Source organism: Cherax quadricarinatus, chromosome 33 (assembly GCF_038502225.1).
Source record: "Cherax quadricarinatus isolate ZL_2023a chromosome 33, ASM3850222v1, whole genome shotgun sequence".
NCBI lineage: Eukaryota > Metazoa > Arthropoda > Malacostraca > Decapoda > Parastacidae > Cherax > Cherax quadricarinatus.
Window position 1 is genome coordinate 28,482,345 of NC_091324.1, and position 24,018 is coordinate 28,506,362.

The 24,018-nt window shown below is 37.2% G+C and overlaps 1 protein-coding gene across 4 annotated transcripts in view; it reads left to right on the top strand.

Moving 5' to 3' along the window:
- Positions 1-23,916, top strand: part of LOC128693933 (pseudouridylate synthase 7 homolog) — a 39,740-nt gene extending 15,824 nt beyond the window's left edge. Inside the window, exons 5-16 of one of the 4 annotated variants that reach the window (XM_053783836.2) lie at positions 334-489; positions 838-958; positions 4,107-4,185; positions 4,681-4,808; positions 5,702-5,855; positions 7,052-7,249; positions 7,591-7,738; positions 10,340-10,809; positions 11,603-11,721; positions 18,589-18,743; positions 20,480-20,580; positions 22,323-23,916. In XM_053783836.2, coding sequence (XP_053639811.1) covers positions 334-489; positions 838-958; positions 4,107-4,185; positions 4,681-4,808; positions 5,702-5,855; positions 7,052-7,249; positions 7,591-7,738; positions 10,340-10,809; positions 11,603-11,721; positions 18,589-18,743; positions 20,480-20,580; positions 22,323-22,718 — 2,225 coding nt within the window. In that variant the 3' untranslated portion in view covers positions 22,719-23,916. The remainder of the gene's footprint in view (positions 1-333; positions 490-837; positions 959-4,106; positions 4,186-4,680; positions 4,809-5,701; positions 5,856-7,051; positions 7,250-7,590; positions 7,739-10,339; positions 10,810-11,602; positions 11,722-18,588; positions 18,744-20,479; positions 20,581-22,322) is intronic. The other 3 variants (XM_053783839.2, XM_053783840.2, XM_053783837.2) reach the window with 3 other exon arrangements.
- Positions 23,917-24,018: the final 102 nt, after the last annotated feature.

A 24,018-nucleotide genomic window follows, 5' to 3' on the forward strand; every position in this document is an offset into this window, starting at 1 on the left:
GAGTATTCATATAAGCATGGACAGGACTTATTAGTGGAGATGTGAGTCTCCTCTCTCACGTCTATTACACTGATGAATGTCCTTAGTGAAATGTCTCTCAAATCAAGCATCCACTTGTTTCATATGTATCTTGTTCATAAATTTGTTGGCATTTTATACCCATGATTTAATTAGAGAGTTTGTTACTAGTTCACTTAGCACCTCTTTGCAGTGATGTGTTGAACAGGCTAGCTAGAGGCCACACTAAATTTATTCTTACACTCTTTGAAAACTGTTGGAGCCAGGAGATTTATTTTGCTTTCAGGAAAAATTATTTCTCAATATTTGTTTCAGATGCACCCAAAGAGGTCTTGATTGATGTAAACAATACAGACAAAGAGGGAAGAACTGCCATTCACCGAGCAGTTAAGGCCAAGTATCGTGTGGTTGACAGCATCTATAAAGAGATGGAGGATGGTGGGAGGTACATTCTTGTTAGAAGGAAAAAAAGTAAGTCATTTGATAAAGTGACTAACAGCATTGTTATGCAGTCAGTTCTGTTAAAATCAGCATACATTATACATATTATATGCTAGAGATGAGACTAAGAAGTAGTAATGGCTCATAACATTTGATTAGAAACTCTGAATTGGTTAACAATATTAATTATTAATGTGAAAAAGTTTAGACTTGTATATCAGTGGAAGAATATTTTGATAAATATGTGAATAAGAAATAATGTGCAGTTTATGGCATTTTAGGCAGTAAAAGACCATAAACTCCATCTTGAGTTTTGTGGATTAATAAAATATGTTTTGGAATATTTTCTGACAGCATAAAGATTTTCCCTCATTCCAGCAGGTAGTGTGCGACGAGAGAGGACTACATGGCCCAAGTCTCAGATGTATACCACATTTGTACTATACAAAGAAAATATTGATACTATGGAAGCTATCAATTACATTGCTTGGAAAACCAGGTTATTTTCTTTTTTGTTATTATTTACAGTATATGTGTGTTTAGTAAGTATACAGATAGAGTACTTTTATCACTTTTAACCCAGTATTTTTCTTGCAAAATCTACTAAAATTGTATATTAAAGTGTTTATTATTTGGCTAAATAGTTGTACAGATGAAAATTAATAATTTTCTTTGGGTATTAGAATGAGTAATTGGAGGCAAGTGGTTTTTGGAGATTTGACATACTATACACAAATAACAAACACATAGGAGAAGGAATCTCATGACGATGTTTCGGTCCATGTTGGACCGAAACGTCATCCTAGGTTTCATTCTCCTATGCTCAGGTTAATTGTGTATTGTTCCAGTCACAGTATTGTGCCTTTTTATTCTTTGATTTGATATACAGTTAAGCATTTTAGTAAGGAATTTGCAGAAACTGGTTAGCCTGACTTTAAGTCCTAGATGTGGGAAGTACAGTGCTTGCACTCTTGAAGTAGGGGTGAGGATGTTACCGTTCAAAAGATTCATTGAATTGTGATGTCTGTGCATGTCTGGCAAGACAGCTTTTGAATGAATGATGGTGAATGTTTTCTGTTTGTGGGCCAACCTACCTTTTTAAGGCTGTCAGTGAATGGATATTTGATTATAGTACTGTATTTTATGCAGTATTTGAGATTTGTAATCTTTGTGCTATAAAATGTGAATTCCCTATTTTCATTTCATTTTCTTAATGTAATATACAGTGATTCACCCATTTTCTGGCACTAATGAGAAAGGGGAGGGGTGTGCTGGATTTTTCTAAAATGTCAAATAATGAAGGAATTTTTGTTAAAAAGTAGTGTATTTTTTAAGTGTTCTATTTCTGATAAAATATTACATGAGGAAGTGGAACAGAATTCTTCCTCTGTAAGCTATGCATGTTGTAAGAGGCAAGTAAAATGCCAGGAGCAAGGGGTTAGTAACACCTTCTCCTGTATATATTATTAAATTTAAAACGAGAAACTTGCATTTTTCTTTTTGGGCCACCCTGCCTAGGTGGGATATGGCCGGTTTGTTGAAAAAAAAAAAAAAAGCCTTTTCATGGGTTGATTTAATACACAAGTTAGAGTGTATATAGCAGAAAGATAGCAAGTAAGTGAGGCACAATAGCAGGTGACTGGACTTTCTACTTCAGTGACTTGTTCGGTCACTGAAGTAGAAAGCCCTGACTAACATAGGCCGTTAGGCCCATCTGCAGTGCTCTTTCACTCCAATGTTTTTGTATAGAGATGTGGGTCTGTTTGTAGTCTTGCATGTTTCAGATCTTTTTTTAAAGGAATAAGTGTGCCAACAGTTTTGCAATTTGAAAACTTTAATTTTCTGAAATCTTACTAGATGTGCTGATTAAAGCAGATTCTAAACATTCACATCTATATTTATCTCCTTGCTGATCAGTTTCATATGATGGATGTGTCCATCTCTTTGTATGATGAAAGCATTATTGGTGTTTTGTATGTGATGTGCATGCTTCTGTTCCATTATCTGTATGCTTTAAGTTTTCCAATGTATATTTTGTCAAGTATTGCCTAAGATGAAGTATACACCAGCATTTTCTGTTTTTGAATGATTGTTTTTTAATCTGGTCAGTTCTTTTATGGTGAAAAAGGTTGAAACAGCATTCCTGTTGTGGGCTGCATTAAGAATTTTTGTAAGATGGATGGATACCTAAGTGGATTACAAGATGGATGGATCCATAAGTGGATTGAGATAGCTAGTAACTATTCTAAATAGAAGGTTGATTGCTTAGTGCATAGGCACTGGTAACCAGGGGAAACAACTTCAAGACTGGCAAGTTTCTTGTTTTTTATATATCTTTTCTTTCAACAAACCGGCCGTATCCCACTGAGGCAGGGTGGCCCGAAAAGAAAAACGAAAGTTTCTCTTTTTAAATTTAGTAATTTATGCAAGAGAAGGGGTTACTAGCCCCTTGCCTCCGGCATTTTAGCCGCCTCTTACAACACGCATGGTTTATGGAAGAAGAATTCTGTTCCACTTCCCCATGGAAATAAGAGGAAATAAACAAGAACAAGAACTAGAAAAAAATAGCAGAAAACCCAGAGGGGCGTGTATATATATGCCTGTACATGTATGTGTAGTGTGACCTAAGTGTAAGTAGAAGTAGCAAGACGTACCTGAAATCTTGCATGTTTATGAGACAGAAAAAAGACACCAGCAATCCTACCATCGTGTAAAACAATTACAGGTTTCCGTTTTACACTCACTTGGCAGAACGGTAGTACCTCCCTGGGCAGTTGCTGTCTACCAACCTACTACCTAGATTTTTTATATATATAAATCCTTTATTCTAGTAAGCTCTCTGAATGTTTAAGATGGATGCTGTTAATGGAACCTAGTAATTTTGCTAGGTACTTAGCCAAACTTTTCTTTCTTTCAACACACCGGCTGTATCCCACTGAGGTGGGGTGGCCCAAAAGGAAAAATGAAAGTTTCTCCTTTTACATTTAGTAATATATACAAGAGAAGGGGTTACTAGCCCCTTGCTCCTGGTATTTTAGTCGCCTCTTACAACACACATGGCTTACGGAGGAAGAATTCTGCTCCACTTCCCCATGGAGGTAAGAGGAAATAAACAAGAACTAGAAAGAAAATAGAAGAAAACTCAAAGGGGTGTGTATATATATGCTTGTACATGTATGTGTAGTGTGACCTAAGTGTAAGTAGAAGTAGCAGACGTACCTAAAATCTTGCATGTGTATGAGACAGAAAAAAGGACACCAGCAATCCTACCATCATGTAAAACAATTACAACTTATCCAAACTGTCTGCTATAATTGTGTATTGCCTATTCCTGAGGGTGTAGGCCTCAGAAACCTAACATAGTATATGAAATCAGTGACCTCAGGAATAGGCAGTACACTACATAGCTAACAGATAAATTGTAATGGTAGATGCCAGATAAAAGATAGCAGCTGGATAATGGATGATTTACTGTATTTATAACAGATAAAACTGTGCTCTTAGTATTTAAGAGATAGCTGGAGTGGAATCATATTTCGGTTTTTAGAATACAGTACAAGTAATATATGGGTTAGTTCATTATGGAAAGTTATTGTTAGAGTAATTGTTTAAGTTTTGTGTAATATTTTTAATTTTGTGTATTCCAGGGTAAAACCTAACAATTTTTGTTATGCTGGAACCAAAGACAGACGTGCCAAGACAAGTCAGCTTGTATCTGTAAGTCGAGTAAGTAGTGCTGTACATTGTTTTGTTTTTTTATGCATTTTTCTTAGAATCTGTACCTTTTCAGTACTCTGCTTTTGCCATTTCAACAATACACAGATAACCTGCACAAAGAGAGAGGAGCTTACGATGGCATTTTGGTCTGACTTGGACCATTACAAAGTCACACTAACTGTGACTTTGTAAATGGTCCAAGTTGGACCAAAATGCCGTTGTAAGCTCCTCTCTTCTTAGTGCGGGTTATTTGTGTATTGTTCCAGTTATGGTATTGTGCGTTTTTGTTCTTCATTTCAGCAACACTGTAATATCCAATCTAGGTTCATTTTGTCTGTGACCAAAAAATCTCGGCAACCTCTTTCCTGCTTTTTGACTTACATCTTTCATACTACTATACCCATTCATATTGCTTTAAATATTCTGGATGGAAATTATAATGACAAAATGTATATGATTCAAATGCTGTATACTGTATTTCAGTCTGATTTTTTTTTTTTTTAGGTTGCTCCTCATAAACTTTGGCATGCAACTAAGAATCACAGGGGAATTGAACTTGGCAACTTTCGTTTTCGACCTACCCCTCAGAAATTGGGTCAGCTCCGAGGGAATCACTTTAGAGTTGTTTTGAGGTTTGTCTTGATTGTATTTATTTTCTAAGTGAAAGGTATCCGATTTTTATTATTGTGACAATTTATAACTAAAATGCAGTAGTTTAGTTTAATATACGTTGGGACAAGTACTGTACTAGGTGAAACAATTCTGACTAACTGTGGAACATAGACACACATGTAACATGTAGGATAATTATGAGACTTCTTACACATTGGGGGTTTTGATCATTCCAGTACAGTGAACAGGACTTGAGTCCTGGAAATTGGAAATACAATGCCTGCACTTTAAAGGAGGGGTTTGGGGTATTGGCATTTTGGAGGTACATCTAAACTGTCATATATGAGCACCTCTGCAAAGACATTGATTATGTATGAATGATGATGAAAGTGTTGAATGATGATGAAAGTTTTTTTTTTCTTTTTGGGTCACCCTGCCTCTGTGGGAAATGGCCGATGTGTTAAAAAAAAATAATTGTGTTACATATGTACTGTATATACTGTACCTTATGGTAACAAAATCATCATTGTGTTAACCATTGGTCAATATGCTGCTATGTTTATTCTTAAGATAATTTTTGTAGAAATTAGGGATGGGATAATACCAAAATTTTGGCGATGCCTATATACCAGAATTTTTGTCACTACTGATCCTCGGCATTAGGCTGATCTTTCTTTCTTCTTTTTTTCAACACACTGGCCGTATCCCACCGAGGCGGGGTGGCTGATACTGATACCATAAAAATTGACCAATACCCACCACTGCTGATACCGAGTAGTACCATTAAAATTAGCCAATACCACCAGTACCAGTACTTAGGCACAACCCTACTAGAGGTAATGGTTCATGACATACATGGCATGTTTGGACTCGGTCTACACCGATGTAGTAATGAACTGATGATTTTTAACAGAGAAGTGAAGGGAACTGATGAAGTAATAACATCTGCAATTGAATCTTTGAAGACTACTGGCTTTATTAATTACTATGGAACTCAGCGGTTTGGTACTACCACCATCCCAACATACGTTATTGGTCGAGAACTTTTGAAGAGCAATTGGCAACAGGTATGGTTTTCCATTTTTAGTTGCATTTTATTTTTTGTTGCATCAGTAATATATTTTTACAGTTGAAGTGTTTATTTATTTGTTAATGTGGTGTAATGTGTCCGGTTATTATAAATTTAGCCGGACTTGAGTCCTGGGTCTGGGTCTGGGATAATGACAGTTTGGAGGGGCTTCTATACTGTCATATCTGAAAGCCTCTGCAAAGACAATGATTATTTATGAGTGAGGTGAAAGTGTTGAATGATGATGAAAGTATTTTCTTTTTGGGTCATCCTGCTTCAGTGGGAGATGGCTGACTTGTTGAAAAAAAAAAGTGTGTAGTCATAGGAAGATTGAGTAATAATGAAGATTATAAGATGATGGGAAAATGTTAAAGTGAATATGATATAATAAGAATATGTGGAGGACAGGAAAGTTGAAAGAGTGGGTAGGTAGGTAGTATGATTGGGAAAATGACTATATTAGGCACACTAGACTCAGATGAACATTATTTTCGACAATTTTTTTTAATGACCTGATACCCTTAAGAAATCTATGCCTCTGAAAATCCCACGTTTGTGAAGATTCACTCAGTGACTTCTTAACTAAAACACCAATTATGTTTTTTTTTTCTTGTGCTCACCCTCCATGTATCTGCCTCTTAACATCAGCATCATTTTGTCATATTACTGTACTCAATATGCTTTTCAGGAATAATAATATCTGGTTTTAAATAACACCAAATGTATCATGTAATGAAAGGTAAGTTACTCTGTAGAAAATACTGTGGTAAATTATTTTAGGATCTTCATGCAGTAAAGGCTAAGTTATAAAAAAAAAGGGATGTTATTCAAGTTTGTATACAAGCTAAAGACAAGAATATGCTAAGGAGTAGAGATAGAATGCTGATTCAAATGCTTCCCATAAAGTCTTCTAACAAATTACTTGCTTTACTTTCATATACTCAGTATCCATTATCAGACAGGGTCACATCTTGAAATCATCATTGAAGTTTCAGAAGTATAAGGTGATGATTATATCCTGTCTTTGATTTCTGATTTGCCCTCATTGAAAGGTAAGCATGTTACTGTATCCATCCGTCTTGTCTAAGCATTTTCGTGACAGATACCTTGATTTCTTTGCTCTATGTAGTATTTCTAATATAACTTACAGTAGTCATTTATTACATCATTATAAACTTAAATTTTGTTCAACAGGCTGTTAACCTCATACTTGCTCCACGTGAGAATGATATTCCTGAACTTAACCGGTGTCGCATCACTTGGAAAGAAACTGGAGATGCAGAAGCAGCTCTTAAATCACTTCCCAAAGGATGGGAATCATCAGTTGAGGCTCAGCTCCTGACTGGCCTTGTTCAGCTACAAAGGAATGACCTTGTAGGAGCACTTGATCGTGTAAGGCTAAAAACAACTGTTTACCTCTACCTTAGGAACAACCTTGTTCTGTTATTTTCTTCATGAACTACCACAGTTTAAATGTTAATTTTATTTGTAATGAAGAATGGCCTGTATACAACTAACTCCATTAAGACAACTTTTTTTTTTTTTTTTTTTGTTTTTTTTAATGCTGGGGATGGTTTTTAAATCAGTTCTGTAACAAGTTGCTGTATACTATTTATCCTATGCACACTGTAAGTAAATACGTATTCAGTTGACCTGACTAAATAACCCCTTGAAGGAAGAACTTAAGATTAAAGCAAGATTTAATTTAATGCAAAGATTTTCTTCCCTCACAGATTCCTCGCAATACACGGTTACTTTATCTCCATGCATACCAGAGCTACTTGTGGAACATTGTAGCATCTCGGCGTATTGAGAAATACGGCCTTAAGGTTCTGCCAGGAGATATAGTTCGTCGGAAGGGGGACAAAACTGATGAAGAAGGTTAGCGTAGCACGTTTTGTATTTATCTTTATTATGGAACTTGAGACTAATGATGATGACTCGAAGTATCGAGATGACAGTTCTGCATAGTTGGCATTCTAGGCAATATACACACACAGGAAATTGCATAATATGGACCACCCAGGGTGGTACCACTGTCCTGCCAGATTAGTGTGAAACAGAAACCTGTTATTGTTTTACACAGTGGTAGGATTGCTGGTGTCTTTTCTTTCAGTCTCATAAACATGCAAGATAACAGTTATGTCTTGCGACTTCCACTTACACTTGGTCACACTACACATGCATGTACACATATATGTATGCACACCCATCTGAGTTTCCTTCTATTTTCTTAATAGTTCTTGTTCTTATTTATTTTCTGTTCATATCCATGGGGAAGTACAATGCCTGCACTTTAAAGGAGGAGTTTGGGATATTGGCAGTTTGGAGGGATATGTTGTGTATCTTTATACATATATGCTTCTAAACTGTTGTATTCTGAGCACCTCTGCAAAAACAGTGATTATGTGTGAGTGAGGTCAGAGTGTTGAATGATGATGAAAGTATTTTCTTTTTGGGGATTTTCTTTTTTTTTTTGGGGTCACCCTGCCTCGGTAGGAGATGGCTGACTTATTAAAAAAAAAATCCATGGGGAAGTGGAAAAAATCCTTTTTCCCAAAGTCATGCATGTCATAAAAGGCAAATAAAATTCTGGAAACAAGGAGATAGTAACCCCTTCTCCTTGCATATTTTTGGAGGGTAACATATTTTTTCTTTTAACATGCTGGCCGTCTTCCGCCGAGGCAGGGTGACCTGAAGCAAAATAGGATGACTTGAAGGGTGTATAAGTCTGTAGTGGAGGGAATGAGGGGTATGGGTTGTCCTAGGAAATGATGGAGGGAGGGGTTAAAAGAGGTTTTGTGTGAAAGGGGCTTGCACATACAGCAGGCATGTGTGAGCATGTTAGATAGGAGTAAGTGGAGACAAATGGTTTTTAGGACTTGATGAGCTGTTTGGAGTGTGAGCAGGGTAATATTTTGTGAAGGGATTCAGGGAAACTGGTTAGTCAGACTTGAGTTCTGAAGGTGAGAAGTACAATGCCTGCACTTTAAAAGGAGGAGTTTGGGATATTTGCTGTTTGGAGTGACATCTGAACTGTCGTATCTGCACACCTCTGCAGATGTGTGAGTGATGGTGAAAGTGTTTCTTTCTTCTTTTGGGTCACCATGCCTAGGTGGGAGATGGCCAGTGTATTAAAAAAAAATTTGTTGAGTATACCAGGTAAATTGTATGGTAGTTATTATTGAAAGAATTAAGGGCAAGATGAAGAGCAGGATCATAGATGAACAAGGAGGCTTAGGAAGGGTAGGAGATGTGTAGACTAAGCATTTACATTGATGCATATAAGTATTGAGGTAAAGGTATATGATGATAAGGTAAATAGGGGAGTAATGTTGTAGATGTTGCAAGTGTATTATGGAATAGGTGATAGGTTACTGAAAGAAGTTAGGAGTTTTTATAAGGATAGTGAGACTCAGGTTAGGGTACATGGGGGAGAGAGAGATTATTTTCCAGCAAGGATGCGTGATGTCACCATGGTTTTTTAACATAAAAATGGGGTTGTAAAAGAAGCAAATGCTAGAGAAAAGGGTTGGATTAAAATATGCAGAATCTACTACAAAATGGGAGTTGTCACAGTTGCTCTTTGCCAATGACACTGTTTTTGGAAGATTCTGAAGAGAAGTTGCAAAAGTTGGTGGATGAATTTGGTAGTGAGGGTAACAAATGATTAAAGTAATGAAAGATTGGATATCATATTGAAATGAGGACTCGTAGAGGAAGCGAATGTGTTCAGATATTTGGGAATGGACTTGTTGATGGATGGGTCTAGTTATTGGAGAATAAATTACTTGAGCTGGTGTTATGTTGAAAGGTTCTGAGTTCTATTTGATGCTGTGTCTTTAACTGCTGCTTCTAGACATTTCCTCACTTTAACTTCGTCAATTACCATCTTAACCATTCATCAACATGAACAGAATTAGGCTAGTAATTAGAAAATGGAATAAGAAAGGGAACTGTAAATAATAGTTATACTATTTAACATAGAACAGACTGAATAGGAGAATATTCAGTTTTGCAACACGCCTTTCACATCTCGTTTTTTCAAAACCAACTCAAACCTAACTGGAGACATTAAACCTGCTTATGTACATCACGACGAGGCTGTATAACATTTCTCTACTCACTATGATGGTGAATCTAAGTTCTAGCAATGCTTTATGTTAGGACTTTACAAACTTATAGTAAAGTGAAACGTAGTCCAAGATAGGTTTGCTTTCATGTCTTTGTTCCACCCCATTTTTGTGGGAGTTTCTGGTCATTGTAGGTTACTCTTCATGATGTGCAGTTTTCTTCTGGCTTTGCATTTGCAAAGCAAGGGTGGGGGTCTTATGTAAATTTATTATTTGCAAAGAATACCGAGGCTTTTGGCACATTAAACGCTCAACTATCTTTGCATGGTCAAACGTTAGCTAATACAGCAGTCCACTATTCAGTCAGCTGCTTTCTGTCATTTACTTTCAGTTTAAAACTATTTCTCAGTGTCATCATCAAGGCTGGTGTCTTCTCCAGAGTTGCCAGTTACAACACCATTCAATAACGAAGGCTCCAATAGTGAGAAGGTGGGTACGCATTGGTGGAACGCTGAAGTAACGAAGGCTGTGCAAGAAAAAAAAGAAGCTTATTATTTGAAAATGCAGACGGAAGGCGTGAGTGAAGAGGAGCGGAAAGAGCGCCAGAAAAGATATCAAGAAGCAAAGCAGAGAGCTAAAAGAGTGGTAAGAGAAAGCAAGAGGAAAGCTGAAGAAGAATTAGGGAAGTATTGGGCGAAAGTTAAAACCCTGCCATTAGAAGTAATTGAAGACGAGAGTAATGACAGTCACATTTCAGAAGGGGAGGCAGCCGATCAAGAGGCAAAGGCAGACATTGAGGGCGAAGAAACAAATGGCAATAAAACTCCAGATCTATGCTTTTTGACAAAAGAAGAGGCAGAGACAGCAGATATTTCAGATGTAAGTGTCATTACAGTGCATGTGTGTTTGTATGAGAGGAACTTCAGTTATTTGGCCCACTTCTTAATTTTTTATTGCCTGTCTTGAATTAATTCCATTATATAGCCGGACTTGAGTCCTGGAAATGGGAAGTACAATGCCTGCACTCTAAAGGAGGGGTTTTGGGATATTAGCAGTTTGGAGGGATATGTTGTGTATCTTTATACGTATATGCTTCTAAACTGTTGTGTTCTGAGCACCTCTACAAAAACAGTGATTATGTGTGAGGTGAAAGTGTTGAATGATGATGAAAGTATTTTGTTTTTTGGGGATTTTCTTTCTTTTTGGGTCACCCTGCCTCAGTGGGAGATGGCCGACTTGTTGAAAAAAAAAAAGTTTTAATCAATTAGCTGGACTTAAATCATGGAGGTGGGAAGTACAGTGCCTGCACTCTTGAAGGAGGGGTGGGGATTTTGCAGTTTTCAACTGTAATATTGGTACCCCTCTGGCAAGACAGTTATAGTGAAAACGTTTCTTCTTTTTGGGTGACCTTGCCTCGGTGGGGGTCAGCCAGTGTGTTAAAAAAATACTAGTTTCAACATTAGAGCAGAAAAATGAGTTATGTTGATAATAGTTTGAATATATGCAAAAATACGGATATGGAACTTGAAATATCAATTGTGCAGTCATCAGTGATAATGTAAGTAATATCAAAAGTGTTTCCTTTTCAAATACATGTATATGTAATATATGTGTTTCATCCCATGTCTTTGTCAGGGTTTCCTCAAAATTTACAAAAGCCCACATGTTTCAGGTCCTTTTGCCACTGCCTGGCTATAGTGTAATGTATCCTGAGAGTGAAATTAAAGACTGGTATGCTGAATTATTGGAGGCTGATGGCTTGTCTTTTGAAGCCCTGAAGCACCGAGTCAAGTGAGTACCTTTATGGTGAGAGTTGCCGCAGCTTAATGTTTCGTAGTATCATCATGTTGTGTGATCATCCCCTCCTTTTTCTCTCTTCTCCAGAAACCTCTTTCCTTCCTTACTCTAATCCTTTCCCTCCTGTCCTCTCATTTATGCACCTCTCCTCTTCACTCTTCTCTCCTCCCCACCCCACCCACTCTCATCCACCCAATCCTTCCCTCTTCATGCCTTCCCCTTTCTTCATCATCATCCTCATCATCCTCATCATCATCATCCTCATCATTATCATCCTCATCATCCTCATCCTCCTCCTCATCCTCATCATCATCATCCTCCTCCTCCTCCTCCTCCTCCTTATCATCCTCCTCCTCCTTATCTTCCTCCTCCTTATCCTCCTTCTCCTTATCTTCCTCCTCCTTATCCTTCTCCTCCTTATCCTTCTCCTCCTCCTTATCCTCCTCCTCCTTATCCTCCTCATCCTCCTCCTTATCCTCCTCCTCCTCCTTATTCTCCTCCTCCTCCTCCTCCTCCTTATTCTCCTCATCCTCCTCCTCCTCCTTATCCTTCTCCTCCTCCTCCTCCTTATCCTCCTCCTCCTTATCCTCATCCTCCTTATCATAAGAACATAAGAAAGGAGGAACACTGCAGGAGGCCTGCTGGCCCATACTAGGCAGGTCCTTTACAATTCATCCCACTAACAAAACATTTGCCCAACCCAATTTTCAATGCCACCCAAGAAATAAGCTCTGATGTGAAAGTCCCACTCAAATCCAACCCCTCCCACTCATGTACTTATCCAACCTAGATTTGAAACTACCCAAAGTCCCAGCCTCAATAACCCAACTAGGTAGACTGTTCCACTCATCAACTACCCTATTTCCAAACCAATACTTTCCTATGTCCTTTCTAAATCTAAACTTATCTAATTTAAATCCATTACTGCGCGTTCTCTCTTGGAGAGACATCCTCAAGACCTTATTAATATCCCCTTTATTAATACCTATCTTCCACTTATACACTTCGATCAGGTCTCCCCTCATTCTTCGTCTAACAAGTGAATGTAACTTAAGAGTCTTCAATCTTTCTTCATAAGGAAGATTTCTGATGCTATGTATTAATTTAGTCATCCTACGCTGAATGTTTTCTAACGAATTTATGTCCATTTTGTAATACGGAGACCAGAACTGAGCTGCATAATCAAGGTGAGGCCTTACTAATGATGTATAAAGCTGCAGTATGACCTCTGGACTTCTGTTGCTTACACTTCTTGATATAAATCCCAGTAATCTATTTGCCTTATTACGTACGCTTAGGCATTGCTGTCTTGGTTTAAGGTTGCTGCTCACCATAACCCCCAAGTCCTTTTCGTAATCTGTATGGCTAAGTTCTACATCATTTAATTTATAAGTACTAGGGTTATGGGCACTCCCAAGCTTCAGAACCTTGCATTTATCTACATTGAACTGCATCTGCCACTTTTCTGACCAAGAATAGAGTTTGTTTAAATCCTCCTGAAGTTCCCTAACATCTACGTTTGAATCAATTATCCTACCTATCTTTGTGTCATCAGCGAATTTGCTCATATCACTAGTAATTCCCTCATCAAGATCATTGATATATATTATAAATAACAACGGGCCCAAGACTGATCCCTGTGGAACGCCACTTGTTACAGATCCCCACTCGGATTTAACCCCATTTATGGACACTCTCTGCTTCCTGTCAGTGAGCCATGACTCGATCCACGAGAGCACTTTTCCCCCAATGCCATGAGCTGCCACTTTCTTTAACAGTCTATGGTGCGGAACTCTATCAAAAGCCTTACTAAAATCTAAGTAAATAATATCAAATTCTTTATTGTGGTCAACAGCCTCAAAAGCTTTACTGAAGAAAGTTAATAAATTAGTTAGACAAGACCGGCCTCTTGTGAATCCATGCTGAGTATCATTAATCAAGCTATGCTTATCGAGATGGCTTCTTATAATCTCAGCTATAATTGACTCTAGTAATTTGCCTACAATTGAGGTCAGGCTTATTGGGCGGTAATTTGACGGTAACGACTTGTCCCCTGTTTTAAAAATAGGAAATTACATTAGCCATCTTCCACATATCAGACACTACACCTGTTTGAAGAGATAAATTAAAAATATTAGTTAATGGTTCACAGAGTTCCATTTTGCATTCCTTAAGAACCCTTGAAAAAACCTCATCAGGACCCGGCGACTTATTTTGCTTCAGTCTGTCTATCTGCCTCACAACCATCTCACTAGTGACTGTGATGTTACATAATTTATCTTCTTCTAGCCCACTGTAAAAATTAATTACTGGAATATTGTTAGTGTCTTCCTGTGTAAAAACTGAGAGAAAATAATTATTTAAAATCAAGCACATTTCATTCTCATTGTCAGTAAGGTGCCCATAGTTATTTTTAAGGGGACCTATCTTATCTCTAACTTTTGTTCTATAGACCTGGAAAAAACTTTTTGGGTTAGTTTTAGAATCCCTAGCAACTTTAATTTCATAGTCCCTTTTAGCTTTTCTTATCCCCTTTTTAATGTCCCTCTTAATGTCAATATACTGATTCATAAGATGACCCTCACCTCTTTTGATACGCCTATAAATTCCTTTCTTATGCCCTAGTAGATATTTGAGCCTATTATTCATCCATTTTGGGTCATTTCTATTTGATCTAATTTCTTTATATGGGATAAACGCTCTTTGAGCAGCATGTATAGTGTTCAGAAAACTGTCATATTGATAGCTCTCTTCGTTACCCCAGTCAACAGATGATAAGTGTTCTCTAAGCCCGTCGTAATCTGCTAAGCGAAAATCTGGGACTGTTACTGAGTTATCGCTACTATCGTACTTCCATTCAATGCTAAATGTAATTGACTTGTGGTCGCTAGCACCCAGTTCCTCTGAAATTTCTAAATTATTAACAAGGGATTCATTGTTTGCCATAACTAAGTCAAGCAGGTTATTTCCCCTTGTAGGTTCTGTCACAAACTGCTTCAAAAAACAATCCTGAAATACTTCTAAGAAGTCGTACGATTCTAAATTCCCAGTCAAGAAATTCCAATCAACATGACTAAAGTTAAAGTCTCCTAGAATTACTACATTATCGTGCCTTGTGGCCTTAACAATTTCCTCCCATAGTAGTTTCCCTTGGTCCCTATCTAAGTTAGGGGGACGGTATATCACTCCTAAAATCAGTTTTTCATGCCCCTCTGAAAATTCTATCCAAACAGACTCTGTATGTGTTACTTCAGACTTAATACCCGTTTTTATGCAACAGTTCAAGCGATCTCGGACATACAATGCCACCCCACCCCCCCTCCCAATACTTCTATCTTCTTGGAACAATTTAAAACCCTGAATATGACATTCCGCAGGCATGTCCCGACTTTTTGAATTAAACCACGTCTCAGTTAAGGCAAATACATCAATGTTACCTACACTAGCAACTAATCTCAACTCGTCCATCTTATTCCTAGCACTACGGCAATTAGCATAATAAACATTGAAAGACTCTCCTTTCTCTTTACCCTTCCTGCTCATTTCTATTTTCCTACTAAACCTATTACTGTCCTTATCACCCAAGGTCCCTGGCTTTTCAATATCTATCTCGTTCTTATTATTACTAGTTTCCCTAGAACTCGTAATATTACTACACTGGGACTTCACTGTTTTCCTGCCAAAACCCATACCACTAACTATTCCTAGTTTAAAGTCCTAACTGCTCCCTCCACTGCAGTTGCCAGTGCTTCCACCCCACACCTAGATAAGTGAACCCCATCCCTAGCATACATGTCATTTCTGCCATAGAAGAGGTCCCAGTTGTCAATGAATGTTACCGCATTTTCCTTACAGTATTTGTCCAGCCAGCAATTGACACCAATTGCCCTGGACAACCATTCACTTCCAACTCCCCTCCTTGGCAAAATACCACATATGAGAGGGTTCCCACCCTTACTTCTAATTATTTCTATTGCTGACCTATACCTGCTAATCAGGTCCTCACTCCTACGTCTGCCAACATCGTTGCCTCCAGCACTGAGACAGATAATAGGATTGCTCCCATTACCTCTCATGATGTCATCCAGACGGCTAACAATATCCTCCATCCCAGCCCCAGGAAAGCAAACTCTCTGTCTCCTACTCCTGTCCTTCAAGCAGAACGCCCTATCCATATCCTCCTCCTTATCCTTATCCTTCTCCTCCTCCTCCTTATCATCATCCTTATCCTTCTCCTCCTCCTCCTTATTCTCCTCCTCCTTATCCTCCTCCCCCTTATCCTCTTCCTCCTCCTTATCCTCCTCCTCCTCCTTATCCTCCTCCTCCTTATCCTCCTCCTCCTCCTTATCCTCCTCCTCCTTATCATCATCATCCTCCTTATCATCCTCCTCCTCCTCCTCCTCCTTATCATCCTCATCATCCTCTTCCTCCTCCTTACCATCCTCCTCCTCCTTATCCTCCTCCTCCTCCTTATCCTCCTCCTCCTTATCATCATCCTCCTCCTTATCTTCCTCCTCCTTATCCTCCTCCTCTTTATCCTCCTCCTTATCCTCCTCCTCCTCCTCCTCCTCGACCATACTTTGATTACTATCTCTTTCCTTCTCCAATGACCTACACGAGTTTAGTGGTTTTTATATAAATTATATATGAACTTTAATGGTTGAGGATGTTTTACAAAAGCGTGCTTTTGTGTTTTTTATTATCAGTAGGTTGGATTGAAATACCCAAATGACATATTGGTTCTTCTGGCACACCTATGCAACTTGTAAGTACTACTGCTGTATGAAATGAGTGTTTAAGAAATGCTATAACTAGCTGAGAATGTGCTCCTTTCTTGAAGATAAGTTGAAAATTTTTGAAGCTGATTCATACTAACATCGGAAAGAGGCTTTTTATAATTGACTGCCCATTACACTTCAGAGGTTAAATGTAAATGTAAATTCAGTGCTATATCGCAAAAGATTGTACCATATTTAATACGACCCAAATATGTCACCCTGCCTCAATGGGAGACAGCCGACTTGTTTAAAAAAAAATTACCATAAATCAGTTATTAGCCACAAGTTTTTTAAACATCAATGTAAATAGTATGCTAGGTCCATAATTGTGGCAATTGTTCCTCAAAGCAGTCTTAATTCTCACTTAAAACTTTGTCTCAGTTGCAGATAGCTTCCTAGTTGTGTAACTTTTCATTTTGTCAAGTGTTTTCACCTCTGTATTATCCCTGCTTTGGCTCCCCCTTCATCACATTTTGTCAAGTGTTTTCTCTTCTGTATTATTCCTGCTTTGGTTCCCCCTTCATCAGAATGTAGAATTATCAAAAACTCTAAACAATTTTTATACGACTTTTAGTTTTGTAGATAATGCCATGATCCATTGATTAGGTGAAATAGGTATACCTGGAGGGGATTTCTGGGGCCAGTGCCCCCACAGCCCAGTCCGTGGCCAGGCCATTTTTTATTAACCATCCTTTAACCCTTCAACTGTCCAAACGTAGATCTACGTTTGCACGCGTAGCGCTCCAACCTTGATTTTCTCCCTAAGAAAGAAAATAAAAAAAACATAGATCTATGTTCGGAGCGCTACGCAAGCAAACGTAGATCTATGTTTGGACAGTTTAAGGGTTAAGGTTAAAATAGCAACATTTGGGTAAGCAGGGGCACTGTCTAATGTTAACAGTTCTTTAGCTTCACTAGTTCTTCGTGATATTCATGATACTCTGTAACCTCTTCATAGAAATATGTATAATCAGTTTATAACTATATTACATGTAAACTGGATAGTTGCTGCACTTTATGATAAAATAAAGGTAGTTTGTCCCCACATTTCCTTAGGACTGTGGGTTTTACAACTTTCTCCATGACTACTTTCTTAATCTTAGGGTATCAAAGGATTTGGTGCATAATAAGGATGATAGTCTTTCCTTAGTTTATGTTTTAGCAGTCTCGTCTAATTTATTAGAAATAGTGTTAGTGTTACTAATAAACTTCTCTAATTCAGCCTAGTCTCATTAACATGGCAAATTTGAATAAAAGTGTAAGTTATTCTCATAAATGTAATATTTTAATTTTAGCCTGAGAAGGTTATTAGTCTGAATCTGAACTTAAGCTTCACCAGTAATTAGTCTACTTTTAATGCTATGTATGTCTTTATATTTTCCAGCCCAGCCATCACTTGCCTTAAAATAAGTTCTGCATGGGAGGGAAACCAATTTCTCAGCTGCTGCCTTGAGTTCCTTGCATAATACCAGTACTTTCTCTGTGTTAAGTGTCTAAAACATGCATACATACCATCATCCATATCCCTAAAAAATGTTTTGTTGGCTTTATTGTACCACTCTGATGCTCTGTTGTCTTGATTTGTGGTAAACCTCATAATTTTCACTTTGATTTTATGCATCTACTTTATCCAGCCCTATACTCATTGGCAACATTCGCTAACCAATTATTCCCATCTTTTCATCTGTTGGTAGCACATTGCTTTTTCTTTTACCATTTGAAGAATTAACTGTTGCTCCTAGACATATTTTTTATCAATACTGAATATGGTTACATACATCTTTATTTTTTCAATCCTGAGTGGGAGTTCAGGAGTGAGGGTCTTGACCCTCAAAGGGTTAACACACTAGCTTTATCTCACTGAGACAGGGTGACCTAGTTAAAAAAACTTTCACCATCATTCACACTCACTGTCTTGCCAGATGCCTGTTGATACGACTTCAAATGACCCTCTAAACAACAAATATCCCCACCCTTCCTTTACAGTGCAGGCGCTATATATTTCTATAAAAATATCTTTGCATGAGAGCACATTATAAGGTTAATGGTTATTTCATTTATTTGTATATTTCTTCATGATCAGATCATATGCAGTGGGTGGAGCCTATCGACGATTGATTGTTCGACCCACAAATGTCAATGGAACACTATGTTACTACAAAGATCCCAGTAAATCACTCATCCAGTCTGATATGGACAAGTTGCGAGGTGCTGAGGTTAAAGATAATATATTAGAAGGTGAGATCAATACACTACAGTCTTCATCTCATGTTAATAATTCTCTAAGCTTTGAGACTTTGACCCACTGTTATTGACTCATATATGAAGGGTGATGTGCAGTATTCTATTCCATATTTCGGTGCACTAAGCGTATCTCATTATTTATTTGTCTTAAAAGGTAGAAAATTATTCTAATATCCAGTGTATCTGCATTTGTGTTTGCACCTAGATCAAGTGTTACGTTCATATGTGCAGTATTGGTAAGATCCATATTCTGTAATAGCCAAGCTGAGTGACCAATGATAAATTTTCTTCTCAACGTATCTTAGTGTTCTCTCGACAGAATAGATTTGTGGGCATCTAATATGCAGACTTCTGAATGATGGAGATTTAAAAAGGCTTTGTAATGAATAAACGTGTGATTGGTATATTAAAAAAATGTTACCAGTATAATACACATTTTCCTTACTTTTAAGTGAATTCACTAATATCTGATGTTCCATTTATAACAGTATCTGTGTTGTAGGGTTTATATTCACTGTATGCAATTGGTGCAGTTTGCAATTATTTTTATTTAACACTGGCTGTCTCCCACTGAGGTAGGTGACCCCTAGAAAGAAGGAACATTTTTTACCATCACTCACTCTATACCAAGGGTGGGCAAACTGTGGCCCGCCAAAGCTTTTCATGCGGCCCACCAAGATCAAGTCATATACTCACGTATATGCAGCTGAATGAGCAAAACTTTGTTCATTTTCCTCTATTGAAAACATGAGCTGTTAGCCAAGCATTATCAAACAAGTACAGTTCCCAGTTGATGGCACTGAAACGTTTGCCCATCCCTGCTTTATACTGTCTTGCCAAAGTTGTGCTGATATTACAGCTTAGTGTACAGTATAAAATTTTCATTAGGAATTCAGCTTCGATGACTAGATTAACATAGTACACATTCCATGAGCCTCAAGAATGGGTCACAGTACCAATCCTGAAATTATTCACAATTTCTCTACAAAATGGAAATTAAAACTGGATGTCATCCAGTATTAATTTAAAGTTTGTTGGTTAAGTTTGAAAAGTGAACCCTTCTAAGGAATTTCCTTCTGCTGGTGAGGGGCTCTCAATCCAGGGAATTAGACCTGTTCTAACCTTTCTGGGATTGAACCTAATTGCCTCCCATTTCCCAAGTACTGTATGCATTCTGTGGGTATAGCGTTTTCCCTTACATATAATAATAAAAAGGTTGTAATATTAATGTGGTGTTTATTGGTGAGTAAGACACTGATTGCAGAGGAGTCTTTATTGGCACAGTGTTATGTCACATATTGGCTTTATCAAGTACATAAAATACAACAGAAACATCTTGTATAGTACATATAGGCCAGGTAGTCAAGTGCTGAGCAAACGAGGTTCAAGGAATCAGGTGTTGAGTGGTAAGATCCAAGAAGCCAGGAAGCACTGCACAGAGAATTATTAATATATGTACGTTAAAGGAAGTCAGGCTGTATGCCAGATATAACTGCGGTACGTTGCATTATGGAAATGAACTTTTTTTTTTTGACAATATAAGAATGGTTGGTGGAAAAAATTAAACTATGAAACTTATTCATCTTAAGGTTGATGAATGTATTGTATTATTATTATTTTTTTCAAGTGCATTGGTCTGCTTACTCTACTTCATATAATTGAAATGTGTAGTACAGTGTAAGAATTAAACAAAAAAAAAGAGCTATCAAATTTTTCTTTTGTATTGCCAGAGGGTCCACACAGAGCTGTGATCCTAGAAATGACACTACCAGCATCTTCATATGCTACAATTGCACTTCGAGAATTGCTCAAGATGGATACCTCCTCTCAGGTTAGTAATATTACAGTCCTTCCTACTAATTAGTTTTCCTTCTGTTCTCTTTCTTAGATGCTCAATGAATACCATTTTGGTAGTTATATGTGATAATAGCAGTAGCCACTTTTGTGGAATATTCAGGTATGTTTGGTGATAATACAATTTAAAACAGATGTTTTTTTTTAAGTACAGATATAGTATTTTATCATTAACTAGAAATTCTTGTACTTTAATTAAAAAAATTTGATTTATCTCAGTGGCCATCTCCTGCCAAGGCAGGGTACCAGGGTGACAGTTGTGCTGACACCACATTTCAGATTATTCAGACTACACTCCAACTGCAACTTTCCTACCCTATCAGAGTACAGGCATTGCTCTTGCCATGTCCAGGATTCAAGTCCATCTAATTGGTTTTCTGTAATACTTTCATGTTATCTTGTTCATACTCTGCCTGCATGTCCATTAAAAAACCAGTTGTTTCCATTCACTCCTATCTAGCATGCTCACACATGCCTGCTGGATGCTGAAGCTCCTGTAATTCAGCCTCCTTTACCCCTTCCCTCCAACCATTTTTGACATGAGCCCCCCTACTCTTGCCTTTCACCCAATATATACACCCTTTGCATCATGCTTTTCCACCTCTATCCTCTTTGTGCCCAAACTATACTATTTTGAAAATTATTATTTGTGTTTTTCCATTTGAATATTTTTTTTAACATCTAAATTAAATTCATTATCAGGTTAAATTTATCTAATTTTGTATATAAATTTACCATAGAAATTAGGATTATTAAAGGAAGCAATGCTTTTGGTAAAAGTTCAGTTAAAAATAAAATTATGACCATTTCTGAGATACAGAGATTAGAGGCTTCTTATTTGCAACAAATGCCCTTTATTTTTTATTATTATTACATGCATGTCCGGTTAGCCAGATGTAAGTCCTGGAAATGGGAAGTAGTACAAAGCCTGCACTTTAAAGGAGGGGTTTGGGATATTGACAGTTTGGAGTGACTATCTAAACTGTCGTATATGGGTGCCACTGCAAAGACAGTGATTATGTATGAGTGATGGTGAAAGTGTTGAATGATAATGAAAGTTTTTTCTTTCTTTTTGGGTTTTCTTTCTTTTGGATTGCCCTGCCTTGGTGGGAAATGGCCAACTTGTTAAAAAAAAAAAAGTGTAGCTAAAATTAACATGGTCATATTTTCTTTTTAGAAAATGTAAAAATTAATCTAAAAACATATAGCACTTTACAACTATTGACCTGTGCATAAATGAGCTGCATTCATTGTATACAGTAGAACCTTCATTTACAAACAAGCTACGTTCCTGGACATTGGTCGTAGCTCAAAAACTTTTGCTGTTTTTTTTCCTCGCCCATATTTTCAACAGATATATTCCTGAGCCATAATATTCCATTTAATTTTTAACAAAGAAACTAAAAAAATTTCAGTATTCATAAAAGCCCTCTATTTCCCTTTCTTTTCCCTCCCATTTTTGGAGAAGTAATTTGAATTGTGATATCAGCACACTTACGCAAAACAGCAATTTAATGAACAGTGAATGTTTTTTCTTCATTGGGTTACCCTGGCTTGGCAGGAGGCACCTCTTCAGATAAAAAAAAAAATAATGTTTTTACTGTATTTTAAGGAGTGCAGAATTTCTTTTACAAATTATTTTTTCTTTGAACCAGTCTGATTTGTCTGCACACAATTTTCTATTCCATTACCCTTGTAAATTAATGATAATTTTTTTAGTTTCAGGCATCGCTCAATCCACCAGCAACCTACTTAAATAGAAATCGAGATTTTGGTAATAGACGAGGGATGCCCAGAGGAAGAGGTGGACCATGGAGAGGGTCTGATCGAAGAGGGGGCTGGGATGACAGAGGCTCATGGAAACAAGGAACATGGAGGAGCCACGATAATACTGGATCTACTTGGCGGCAGAATAGGGGTGGTGGGAGAGGATCTTACCAGACTGGTGGTGATCATGGAGGTTATAGAGGGGGTCGGGACTATGGTTGGAATAGTAGCAGAGGAGGTGGAGGAAGGGGTGGTTATGGAGGAGGTAGTGGATGGGGTGGACGAGGTGAAAAAAGGTCAAGAAGGGGAGGAGATAGCTGGAATGCTAAGAGGGGGAGATATTATTAGCTCTTGGGTGACAGGTAAAACAATGTCTGAAATGGAAATCTGGTGTCCATAGGGTGTTGTGCATGTCTCAACAATATATGTACTTCTGTATTGACTTTGAGATCGCACTTGTAAGAGGTTTCATTTTCTAAAATTCCACATCATGAATGATGATAGAGATTTAATGACTAGAATAATTTTTATTTTGTAAGTGCAAATCTGATATGAATCTTAAGTGAAAAAGTGTTTTATGATTGTAAGAATGAGCTGAATACCTATAGTAGGCAATTTCCTTGTTCTGTAAGATAAATTGCCAAGGCATTAGAACTAGGCTGCCAGCATGAATGTTGTGTATTTGAAATGATCATTTTTTATCAATAGGATGCTCTATTTCTTATACCCATTAAGGAGTTGATTTTTATAGTATTGAACAGGAAAATTACAAGGTTTATATTTTACTGTAACTTTTTTTTTCTTTGCATTTGTGTATATATGCTTGTATATATACACAGACACGTGCACATACATGTACTGTATACTTTGCTTAGTAAGTTATACTTAATGTTTGACGAAACATGCTGAATACTTGAGTATAAGAGAGGTGCATATTAAAAGTATGTAAAAATTATTTGAGCATGTTAGTTTGTCATACAGCAGTGTAACACCATGCCATTGCTAGGACCAGTGTCAGAATATTAAAAAATGTCTGATCCATCCTTAATATAGAAAATTTGACGGTAGGCAAAGCTCTACAGAATATTAAGAAACTGTAAAATTAAGGTTAATTACAGTTGGAAAATAATTATTTAAAAAAGGCTAGTACAGTATTAAAAATACTTCAAATAGTATTTTTCCATTATTAATGATTCAATCTATTAATATATAATCAAGACACACTTGCATGTATACATGCATGCATATGAATATTATATTGTCATGAAGACATACTCACATTCAGCCATGTAAATATTGTGGATACACGTGTTTGTGTATAATTGTAACTGTATACAGTATGTTATATATTTTACATTGATGCATCCATAGGAGGAATTTTAATCCTAAATTTGCGTCTTACTTTATATTAGACAAGTTCTTAAATATTTAGGGGAACCCTTTTGGATGAAGATAAGTTTCTAAATGTTGGAAAGCAAGAAAATTCAAATTATGTCTATAACTATCAAACTGTTCTGAATAATTTAATAAATGATTCTTTATGGTTTTTTTTTTTTTTGTTGTTTTTGGTACTTCCTTATTTATTGTTGATACCAGATTATTTGAAGTGTAGTTACAATGTTTTGGAAAGTTGAATTCCTTAGAATGC